Below are 12,206 nucleotides of genomic sequence, written 5' to 3'. Positions count from 1 at the left end.
ACGTCAGTGTTTAGTTGTTGTTGTTGCTTCGTGACTGTACGGTGTCAGACTAGGTGAAAAAGTAGTGTTCATATTTATTCTGTATAAGCCTTGTCGAATAACGCTTCGACATTCAATATGTAAAACAGACACCGTATAATAAGGACATAACGAAGTTTTCGCTATAAACGTAGTCAACATCTAAGCGTCCTTAAAAGCTCGTTATGTTCTGTCCTTATTTATCGGTGTCCTTTGCAAATACATATCGTTCTACGTCTTCTCTTATCTCGTTAGTTACTTGTCTAATAATGTATCAGAAACACCATATACGATGTACAATGCAGCCAACTTCATCGTTAGACCAGGATAGACATCGCTGTAATCTACTACTACGTAGATTATTAACTCTAGTTTAATTGTCAGTTCCACTGATGTTAAAACAAAATGAGAGAAGTGTTGTATTGTGATACAAACAAAGTTATATATGCGTAAATTGTAAACGATGTTATTGGCTTCTAAATTATATAACGCTGAATTCGCAATGTTTTCAATGTTATATTCATTTATATTATTACAAAAACGTAGGCCTTGCTTTTATGATGTATTAAATGACATTGGAAAAGGCTAGTGAAATTTTGATAACTTACACATCTAGAATTGAAAATAAAATTGATAAGATTTAAAATGCGAACCATTTACACGTTTTCTTTACAAATCGTAATGATATTTACAAAATCATCTAAAATTATACTTATCGGTTGAGTTTTTAAATTTTTCGTTGCCTAAATGAATGTGTTGCAATTATTAATTTAGGCTTTTGAATGAAACTAAGTATATGTTTAGGAAGATGTCAAAGTATAAATGACTGCTAATTTTATTATATTTAATTTTAAATGTAATGAATTATATGATGATCTTATTCCATATAGACCTTCATGACGCGTCGCTGTGTATGCTAACTGTCGAACATTGTCTAATAAAGATCTTTAACTACAATTAGAATCACAAAAATGTTTAATATAATTAAGTTTAAGAAAATATTTATGTAAAAAGAAGATTTATATTTCAAAATCGCAAAATAATAAAATATTATTTAAAAAACGTCTTCCACTATTGTTGTCATATTCAATCTTATATATTACAGATGCGTTGTGATTAAAATTATATAATTGACTACTTCCAATGAAATTAAGATAATATGGCAGATTTTTTAGAGCTAAAATTTTTATTTAAAATACAATATAAAATTTATTACACTACGAGTAAGAAAGATCCCTCTACTATGATGTTTAATCAAAAATTGTAACTCCATGGTAACAAACGAGTTTGTATTGTTTTAGAATAATCTAAAATAGCGTTTACGATCTTTCTTGTGAGTTATTTTATTTGTTCCTAGTAATCTTTTATTATTGTTATGTCATTAATGACATATGTATAAATATTTTATATATAATAGTAACACAATGCTTTCTTTAATTATGAAACGTAACGAAAGTATTCGTTGAATAAACATTTAGTCTTCCTTCAATCTATAATCTCATCCTAAACATCGAAATAGATTGCGTGTTAATGAAAATGTGTTACTTTATATTATTATCAACATTCGATTAGCATTATTTGTAACAAAATAATATTGAATTAGTTGTTTTTAAAGTAAATGAAAATGTAAAATTGTATATTCTTCATTACATAGTTAGATATGTGTTATAGACAGTTATGATGTGATAAATATCAGCGTATTCATAGACTACAGCGTAGCGGAGCAATGCGGGTGTTTAGGTCCATTGTTTTATTTCATACGTACTAGGTATACTCGTTACGTTTTCATAGTTAGCTAAAATGAAATTTATACGATAATAATTTAGTATCCGTGCTTACTGTTTTTATAATATTCTTTAATGCATGTTGATCTGCATCCGTACCTTGGTACTCAAGTACCGAGACTGTCGTACATATTAACAAGAAGACAATGTTTACTATAGCAGATAATGGCAGAGCGCCTCTGTGATACACATTAGCACTAGAATAGAAGACGTCGTTTTAAATTATTGTGTACTAGCAAACTGTGGTTATTCTTACTATTATGGGTTGCCCCGCGTCTCGTGCATAACATTACCGTTATCAATTATATATTATTGTATTTATTCACTTTATTAACATGTTTATTATGTCTTTAATAAAAACAATTGCTTATTATGTATATTATTTCATCTTCCTATAATCCATTAAAATTTCACAGTTTAAATTTACTGACTGAATTAAGCACATAAAAAAGAATAAAAATTGTTATAATTTGTGTTTAGAAGTTAGTAATATGTACGTTTCCGTGTATAAGAAAGCAGGTAGGTGCAGTTGCATCTTCGCGACTCATTGGATTATGAGAAAAGAAATAGGGGTGCACAGATAAAAATTATCTCCTTAGATAGTCTCCATTTTTTAACAGTTTATGTGAGAAACAGGTGCTGGTCGTTGCAGTGCTCAAATCAAAAATTAAAAAAAAAAACATGTTTTGAGTATTCTGCGTATTGTAAAGAATATATGTGTACAAATTATAAATATATTATATATAATAATTTATATTTGTATGCATATGTTTAATATATACATAATGTAAATGAAATGCCGCACAAGTATTGTTGATTAACATTTTATTGATACCTCATAATATTAATAGTATTAGTTGTGATTTAATGGTAAGCCATTGACTCAATTTTAATGAATGGTAATCATATGACAACAATAAACACAACTTGTTACACCATTACTAAAGTAATATAGAAGAAGCAGGTTGTAAATTTAATTATTACATATTACAATTATATTATTTACAATAATATTAAAAGAACTAAAAGTAATTATTTAATATAATTAAAACACAAATAATGATTCTAGTATTTTTTAATCTTGTTTATTTAAATTTCATGTTTATAATAGGTCCATATATTATGACGTATGTCATCCATAACACACAAGTGATAATATTTAAAACATTTTACATTTGATCCTTAACCTTCGTGACTACAAAGCGACTGACGTAGCAACGAAACACTCGACTTCAGTAAATAACAATTTACTGTTTAAAAATGGTAATCAATGCCGCGGCTTACTGATAATGTAGTCCGATAAAAGCAGTTGTGTTAATAAGACATGAACTGTGTTCGCGACATTTTAAAATAATTATAAAATTAAGGTTATGTTAACTAATTGATGCAATGGCATTCGCAACAAGAAAGTGGTTAGTGAATTGTAGGAATTTAAATAAATATAACAAACTCCTCTCTGTAACTCAAAGTGTAAGTGTAAACTAGTTTTTTTTTTCACTTTTATTTTAAATGTAAATTAATCGGTACTCATTTTATACCTTTATTAAAGTTACCGATATAACTATTATGTCGGTAAATAGTTTTAGTTATTTTTTTTTTCCTGTCTATATATAAGAACACTTCATTTCATTTTCCAATAGGTATTTTGGGTTGATTTTATATATAAATAATTTTCCAGTTTTATGACCTTTTTATAACATTATCTAAACGAAATTAAAGTAATTACCAAAAATATATTTGTATCTCTTTCATTGGATACATATCACGCCTACCTGAAACTGAAATTATATTAAGTACATTTTTAATTGTATTAGGGAAATTTAATTTAAAAAATGTACTTTAAACTAATACCCAAATTTGACGATTACATACATAAAATATAAGATAAGACAAAACTTGGCCAAATCTTATCAAATGCAAATGAAAACTATACCTTATCTGACAATGAGTTAATTACTTTATTTAATTCTTCTACAATGTGTAGTATTGAACATTTAATATTTTTCGTACAGTTTAGATAAAATATATATTTACTGAACACAGAATGAACTTTTTAGTAAATCGTTACGATTTGCTTTGATGTATGGGACTGTATATTGACTAAAAAACGTTCAATAGTATTGATATATAAAAAATGAAGTTTTTTTGTCATTTTTATGTAAAGCTAATTCGTCAGAACTCAACTCACTAACCAAAATAGTTATTATTAATAAAAGCCAGTAATTACATATTTAAGGCCACCAATTACAAATAATTACTTAATACATTCCCATTTCTGCAATGGGAATATATTAAGTAATTACAGTTAGGGTCCTCCCATCCTTCCAGATATATCTCCCCTTGCCTGGTTTTGGACCAGTGCTTTATTTGTGTATTTTCGTTCCTGACAAAAGATTACAACTGACAATAAAAATTAATAATTTATTATTGATAAGAAAATGTTTAGCTTATACTCGTCAATAATTATGATTACAATTTCTCGAATAAACATCATTTCATCAGAAACATGTGATATTTTTAGAATGACGTTTTAGCGATAACTGAAAGTAATTATAGATTGAAAAATATATATTCTTTTTATATCTATGTAGGGAACTAGGTACATATGAAAAATGTTATATCAATTAAGAAGTAAGAACTTTCATTTTTAGTTACAATTTTATACTATATAGAATATAGAATTAAAAAATATCCCAATCTAAATATACCTATGTATGTAAACATATCTGGAGCAATATGCAAGTAAAAATAATAATTGATTCAGAAACATTAACAACCCAACCTCTAATATAGTTTGAAGTTTTGTTAACCAATAGGCCTCATTTAATTAGTTACATATTATATACATTAGGCAAGTCACTGAAATCTTGTTTCTTGTAAAGTAAATTTGTATTTTGTAACTAAAATAGCTTTTGCGATTAATGCAATAACATAAGTTTTCATTTTAATTTATTACATGGGTAAATTTAGCTCAATTAGGAAAATTAATAATATTTGTACTTTAAAGCAATCCAAAAGATACACTAACCGGTGTATTAAAAAATTTTGGAAGTTTCTCTCAAAACATTCTTGGCAGCACCTCGGAGTTTAAGAAGTGATTGTTACACTAGCGTACCTCTCTCCACTGCATTAATCTCTCTCTCTGTTCATGTGGGAGAAATGGAACACCTCGGTTACTCCCACTATTTTGTACATCCTGCAGGATGTAAACATCCTGCTCAGGTATTCCGTTGAGTTTAACAACTGTGACCGAAATTTGGGCAAGACAAACGGATTCTTAGCTAAATTTCTTAACACTGCAAAAAAGGGCACATATCATCGTGCTACATACTAAACTACGCAACACCGCTTAAACTGATTGTGATTAAAAGTATGATATGTTATTTTTAGAGGTCGTTCTCATCATGGAATTACATTAATAAAAAAAATATTACTAAGGAAGAAAAACGATTGAAACCAAAATGGATACACACGACAAGCATTGTTAATAAAACAGTCTCATTTAAACTATCTGATATCGGAGAAGGAATACGTGAAGTTGTAATAAAAGAATGGTAAGTTTTTTAATTTCAAAATAAATTTATTGCACACATTAAAAAAAAAAGATTGGTGAATGTTTTTCTATTTAAAAAAGCGAAAAGTTAGAAGTAATTATTTTATTTTCAACCAGTTCATTTTCAAGAATGTGTAAACATTTGTAATGTGTAATGTATTTTAAACCTATATCACGAAGCCGTTTACTTTATTTTATAATTAAGTTTCTCCCTTTTCTTTATAATGAATGATAAATTTTAATTGTGAAAACGGTACTAATATTTTAATGAATTTGATTTCAGGTTTGTCAAAGTAGGAGATAAAGTACAACAATTTGACAACATTTGCGAAGTTCAAAGTGATAAAGCAGCAGTCACTATAACCAGTAGATACGACGGAATCGTCACAAAACTATACCATGAAGTTGACCAAACTGCATTAGTTGGACAACCTTTAGTCGACATTGAATTAGAAAACTCTGGAGAAGAAGGTAAACATAAAATCATTTAAAATGAATTTTATAAAAGAGACATTACTTAAATATTTAATCTAATATTTTTTTTACAATAATAACTTATATCGTTATAAAATTATGATATATTAACTATATATCTGCTTTATCATTTTTTTACAGACGCAACGCCAGAAAGTAGTATGGTCAAACCATCGATAGATACGAAGACAGAAAATATGAATATTCAAAAAGTAAAAATATTAACGACTCCAGCCGTAAGAAGGATAGCGGCACAGTTTAAAGTAAGTATAAGCAAAAAAACAGCTACAATTTTAAAACATAAAGCTTTAATTTTAAAATATTTTCTAACCATACATGTCCATATTTTTTATCAAACTTTATATATACTTATTAGTTTACTATTTCAAGGTCGATCTTAGTACTGTGACTGCTACTGGAAGAAATGGAAGACTACTCAAAGAAGATCTTTTGTCTCATCTAAATATCAGCGCAGATAAATCTAATGACGTACCAAGTAGCGATTCATCAGAACAAGCGATTTCTATACCTGTAACTGGAGTCAAAGCAAGAACTGAAATTGTAGTAGAAGATAAAATAGTGCCTGTTACTGGATTTACAAAAGCTATGGTGAAATCTATGAAAGAATCTTTGGTATGTAATTGTCATTTTTATATTTAATAATATTATTGATGCATATTTTGATGTTTACACAATTATTTCAGAATATTCCACATTTAGTATTGAGTGACGAATATGATGTAACAAAGTTAGTACAAGCAAGAGATAGTCTGAAGAAACTCGCTCAAAAACGAGATGTTAAATTGTCTTATATGCCTATAATACTTAAAGGCGTATCTTTGGGTCTCTCGCGTTATCCAATATTAAACAGTAGCCTCGACAGCGCTTGTGAAAATCTCACCTATAAAGCTAGTCATAATATTGGTTTTGCTATGGACACACCTAACGGTTTAGTTGTGCCTGTAATTAAGGTAATTTTTTTGAACTTAATAATATGTCTTTACTTATAAAGATAATTTAATAAACTACTTTTTGATTATTGTAATTACAGAATGTACAAAATAAGAGTATCATAGAAATTGCTGTAGAAATGAATTTGTTGCAAGAGAAAGGCTCAAAGGGCCAACTAGGATTAAACGACCTCAAAGATGGAACTTTCACAATTTCTAATATAGGCACAGTAAGTTGTTATTTTATATTCGTTAATTTATTAAGGCATTCTTTTTATCACAACTCATTTATTATAATTCTTCTAGATCGGAGGAACATACGCAAAACCAATTATATTTTCACCTCAAGTATCAATTGGCGCTTTAGGAAAAATACAGGTAAATGAAAACTACAACATTCTTGACTTTTGGCAGTAATAAATACTTTGTTTGCCAACTTTGAATAACTAACAAATTAAGAAAAATACAAAAGGAGTTTAAAAAAAATAACAATGATCGAACTCTTTTGTAACATTAAAATAAAAAATAAAAAATCCAGAACCTAAAATATATAATAACTAAATTATTTTCTTTATAATTCAGGTACTACCGAGGTTTGACTCTGAAGGAAATGTGACGAAAGCTCACATTATATCAGTGAGTTGGTCAGCAGACCATAGAGTCATTGATGGAGCTACTATAGCTAAGTTTTCAAGCCAATTAAAAGAATATCTCGAAGAACCTTACAAACTAATTTTAGATCTGTAGTATACTTATTAGATTATCTGTCACTAAACTTTTATTTACTTTTAAAAATAAAGCAATTTTTATACTGTATATCTTTTTAATTTTAGATAATATTAATTCTTATAAACTTATAACATTTGAAGCGTAGGTACTTAAATATTTTTTATCAGGAAGATTTATGTAAAATTTGATTTCGTACACACGCTTAGATGCATTATTTTATTTTATATAAAAAAAATGGCTATCGTCGTAAAATTTCAAATCGGGTCACTTTAAAATAAGCTATTGTCCATTCCGGTATACTGTGTGGTGTGTACTCACGATGAAAACGGGCAAATATTTCAGCAAATAAAAGCGCTTCGATGCTATTAATTGGAGCCCATTTCAATGCTAAAAATGCCATATCTATGTCACAGAACCTTTTATCTGCAAATAGAATTAAATTGTAAATGGCATGAGTTATTTTGTTGGTTTGTGCTTCTTTTGCACGGCAATGGAGCATTCGATCAAAATGGTTTTTTTTTGCATAGATGTGTTGTGTCATTATTAATTAAATACAAAATAACTGATAATATTTTAAATTGTAAGATTCCACAGTCGTACAATACAATAACTCTATTTTGATTAAGAATTTTACCAAACAGAGTTTTTATCGACGTACCGATGTTTTGTACATTGCTTTGCTCAGAGAAATACGCCTCGTTGTTAATAATATAGCAAATATTGATTACATGTCGTATACATTTATGTAATTAAAAAAATGATTAAAATATATCTATATCGATACGTTAATTACATAGGTCACGTTGTGCGGAATTCGAAAGCTGGAGATAAGATTAACAAACGTAGAACTTAACCCACTGTCAAGACATGGTTATATTTAAGGATTGAATCTATGCTTAGGATATGAACTTTTTTAAGTATAATACAAACTGTGTAAAACTAAGTGAGAGAGATCACAGATCTATAATAATCTACATTATAAATATATAGCTTATAAGTTATTGGATTTTTATGACTAGAAATTCACTATAGCAGTTGGCAAGTCTTCATTTCCGTAAATACTCCTTTTCATATCTCTAAAAGCATATAACTCCTACGCCTGACCTGTCTCTGACTATGTGGAGTGGTGTTAGCCCCTCCATTAGATTATGTACCTGTTCTCATTATAATAAAAACGTGGAAAATCTCGGGGAATGGAATATATACATCTCAAGTAGGTAAGTAACCCTTTATGGCAAAGTGGCATGTGACCACGGCTATGCAATTCTCTGAACATCAATATACCTATGTATTGTTATGTACTTATAAGAAAAAAAATAATAATTTCAAGGACCTTTTTTTCTAGTTTCGTACTTTTCAAAACGCATTTTTTTCCTGATTCGTTCAAGTTTTTAAACATTTTTGGTGTTGGTCTTGGGTACGCGTTACGGGTAGAGCTAGCAGTGTTAGCAGTATGTAGCTAATAATATATAAAATAATGTATCACAATACTAATAATATAAACATACCGCCAATTTTTATGAAATAGACTTTCCGTGGCGATGATATTTGTATATCATCTCTCTTAAGAGCTATCAAAGATCGCTGTTTTTCACTCCAATTACGATCTAGTTCACGTACTAGACTTGATCGGGCAGCTTTTGTAAGCAATCCATTCAAATCGCCATACTGACCCTGGCTTATAATTTGCGTCACCCGAGATATCGCCTGAAATTATAAAACGATTGTCCTCATGTGTCACCACAAAAATAGCTTTTGAATCGTCATGTTGCAGTGTTGAAATAAATATAAAGCTACCGCCTGTTCAGAAAGTAGATTGTATAGAGAGCAACCAATAAGAAAATCTGTAGTTACTCTTTTCTACTATTTTAATTACAGAATAATAAAGTACAATTCAATTCACATCACATTCTGCCTAAAAATCAACAAATACTAAGTCAACGTTTTATCAAGTTTTATCATTAATATAAGCTTGTATTGAGTAATATTCCGTGTTATCAATGTTATTTTTGACATAAGCTTTAATTTTTTTAATTGACAAAGTCAAAAATAATCGTTTAATCTTATTATATAAAAAAATACCATGCCGAAGTCAGAAACTAAGTGTTATTAGTTTACTCGTACCTTACCTTCTCGTGTCTGTACAAATATTGACACCGTTTCTTATAAAAAGATCGATATTATTGTGAATGTATATAATATTGTTGTAAACATATTGTGAAGCAACTGTAAACATACCCACTTTATTAAAAATATCTCGAAGAGCTCTGATATTATAAATCTTATAACATGGCGTGTTTTTGGATAAGTAAATCATTGTATGAATTGTTTACATCTTATATAAGTATATAAAAATGGATTTTGGTATAGCTTTTATCAGAAGATTTACGAGTATACTATCCACGTAGAACATCGAATTCTAGCTGCTAGATATTACGGCAAAACAGCTTCTATACTTATCTACTGATCGCCATGACAGCCATAATAACCTCTGCCAGTTTTTGCTATTATTTAATAAAAAAATCCTACGAACACAACGAATACAGACTATATAAAAGAATTGTTTTATTATAGTTAAAATCTGAACTTTGTGCAGGGCCTAACTTTCTCTTTAGCGGAGACTAAATCTATAGAATGATCAGGTTGGACAGAAGAAGGCACCATACCGCATAGTATGGCGATAAACGAATTGTGAAGTCATCATGGATGAAATTAATCTTACCTGCCGAGTTCCAAATTTGAATTCTTTCTCTTGAAACTCGGGATCCCAAACACGTCTTAATACACAAAAATCTATTTTGATCATAATCCAAGTAAATGGATTTTGTAATAAAATAAGTTTCGGTATACGTTTTTTTCGTTTCTTAGGTATGTCTTTATCATGGCGAAACAAAAAATTTCTAGAAAGATTTTTTAAAAAATGGCCTTGACGCTGTGAGTTGTGTAAAGACACATTTTTTAAATCTCTTCTCGGATCGAATGCACGAAAATTTCTAGTGAATTCTTTATGAATGGATGTAATGCTTCGTTTGCAAGTAATGTTACATGTCAAGATCTCTGGACTCCTTATGGGATAACGATTGTTTTCTACTCCTGCTAAAGTTGCGAAACGCGTTGCAATAGGCCAGCAGGCTCTAACAAAGACCTTAGTACTGGCTAACATCTGCAATTTAAGATAAAAAATAATAACCAAAGACTATGAAATTATGGCATTATATGCTGCATTGTCGAAAATACGTTTTCTTTTCAACTACTAGGTTTAACATAATATCGCTACCATAAGTCCATTGCAACGTTTTCGCTGTTTAAAAAAATGTTTTAAATATATTTATCACTTGTACAATTTTTCATCCTATTGTTATTACATGACACAAAAATTTGACAAATGTTATTTTACAAATGACATTTAAGGAAATTTCAGAGCATTAGGAATATGAAAATAAAAATGACAAGGTTTTATAATTTACGCCAGTTTTACGGTAAAACCACCAATGAATCATAAATACCTTATAATTATGGTTAAGTACAGACATTTAAAAATATTTAATGTCGGGTTGTGTGTTGTTTTGTCTTGTGAATGTTTTAATACTTAATTTCCTACTACATTCGAAATTTATCTCTTTATAGAGATAAAGATTAATAAAACAAAAGGTGCGTTTCAATGTTCTGTTTAAAATGTATGCCCCTTTTAAGCTTAACAATAAGCTATTAACTATCAATATATAAAGCCGGACAGAATTTTTGCGGTTTCGAACGAAGTTTATTAGACGTGGGCATATTACGATGACTTTGTAAATTAAAGCCAAAATCTGTCTATTTAGCCACTAAAGAAATATATAATCAAATCTTTTTAAAAACACTTTTGTGAGAAACAATTTATTACTCATTAATTTAATTTTAATCGACTAAATTCTCTTCTTAGCGTCTGTTTTTTAAATGAAGTAAGTATTTTAAACAAGACAGTAAAAAAAGTACATAGATATCATAATATATTACTAACTACTGACAAGTATTCGAGATATCTGTTTGAATTTGCTTATCCGAATATTAGTGTTGACTCGATGAATATTCGACTCACCTGTTCTCTAATTTTGGAATTTTTTTTTATAATACATACCTTATGGATACAAAATTCTTGATTTGAAAAAATTACCTATGATATTATTTTTGCATAAAGTAGGTAGGTATAATAGAGTATTCTTCTCCAAAATTTAATGAATCCATAAATCGTAAATATGTATATTTATATATTTAATAATAAACCTGTTTGCTTTCATTTGCCGTTTCTGATATAACTCTCTTAGCGCCGCTTCAGGTGAATACGCCCACAGTAGCATCTGCAAGTGTCGGCTCGTCTTTGTCGTCGAAGAGTTATGCATCGGAATTTTAGCATTAGCATTTTTTTTTTAATAAAAAATAAAAAATAAATTTATCAATTCATCACCATTTAAGTTTAAAGAATTCTTGACTGTTAAAAAAAAATATTGCAACTAGTCGTTCTACTTTAATTTGAACAAAGCGTAAAAATTTCAGGCGCTGTTTCCCTTTCTTTACAAATTGATGATATTGCGGGAATATCGGTTAAGTTGGAAATTATTTAGAAATAATACACTAATTTTATTTAAATTGTACACAACAAATGTACACTATAAGTACAATAAATGTTAGGTTCAAAGAAAGAAAACGCTCATTGAACGT

The 12,206-nt window shown here is 28.8% G+C and overlaps 2 protein-coding genes across 2 annotated transcripts; one reads left to right on the top strand and one right to left on the bottom strand.

Annotated features, from left to right (window-relative positions):
* The first annotated feature begins 3,087 nt into the window (after positions 1–3,087).
* LOC113393440 (lipoamide acyltransferase component of branched-chain alpha-keto acid dehydrogenase complex, mitochondrial) lies at positions 3,088–7,592 on the top strand. The gene is made up of 9 exons (XM_026630318.2): positions 3,088–3,272; positions 5,193–5,356; positions 5,639–5,826; positions 5,971–6,092; positions 6,220–6,462; positions 6,534–6,800; positions 6,881–7,009; positions 7,086–7,157; positions 7,362–7,592. The coding sequence occupies exons 1-9, from the start codon at positions 3,192–3,194 to the stop codon at positions 7,524–7,526; spliced, it is 1,431 nt and encodes a 476-aa protein (XP_026486103.2). The 5' UTR covers positions 3,088–3,191; the 3' UTR covers positions 7,527–7,592.
* An 18-nt stretch (positions 7,593–7,610) lies between these two features.
* Positions 7,611–10,887, bottom strand: LOC113393309 (m-AAA protease-interacting protein 1, mitochondrial-like). Its single transcript, XM_026630125.2, has 4 exons — positions 10,786–10,887; positions 10,231–10,671; positions 9,017–9,215; positions 7,611–7,931 (listed from the first exon to the last, which is right to left on the bottom strand). Exons 1-4 carry the CDS (start codon positions 10,786–10,788, stop codon positions 7,747–7,749), a joined length of 828 nt encoding a protein of 275 aa, XP_026485910.2. The 5' UTR covers positions 10,789–10,887; the 3' UTR covers positions 7,611–7,746.
* Positions 10,888–12,206: the final 1,319 nt, after the last annotated feature.

Source organism: Vanessa tameamea, chromosome 6, assembly GCF_037043105.1.
Source record: "Vanessa tameamea isolate UH-Manoa-2023 chromosome 6, ilVanTame1 primary haplotype, whole genome shotgun sequence".
NCBI lineage: Eukaryota > Metazoa > Arthropoda > Insecta > Lepidoptera > Nymphalidae > Vanessa > Vanessa tameamea.
The sequence above is the reverse complement of the archived record's forward strand: the minus strand, read 5'-3'. Positions and strand labels throughout refer to the sequence as shown.

Excerpts from the sequence above, each read along its gene's own strand:
- LOC113393309 (XM_026630125.2), bottom strand. Across the intron at positions 9,216-10,230 it reads TCAAATTTGGAACTCGGCAG|GCGATATCTCGGGTGACGCA; the intron begins GTAAGATTAATT and ends TTATAATTTCAG. Across the intron at positions 7,932-9,016 it reads CTATTTCATAAAAATTGGCG|ATAAAAGGTTCTGTGACATA; the intron begins GTATGTTTATAT and ends TTCTATTTGCAG.
- LOC113393440 (XM_026630318.2), top strand. The coding sequence starts at position 3,192 with ATGGCATTCGCAACAAGAAAGTGGTTAGTGAATTGTAGGAATTTAAAT. Across the intron at positions 3,273-5,192 it reads TCCTCTCTGTAACTCAAAGT|AGGTCGTTCTCATCATGGAA; the intron begins GTAAGTGTAAAC and ends TGTTATTTTTAG. Across the intron at positions 5,357-5,638 it reads GAAGTTGTAATAAAAGAATG|GTTTGTCAAAGTAGGAGATA; the intron begins GTAAGTTTTTTA and ends ATTTGATTTCAG.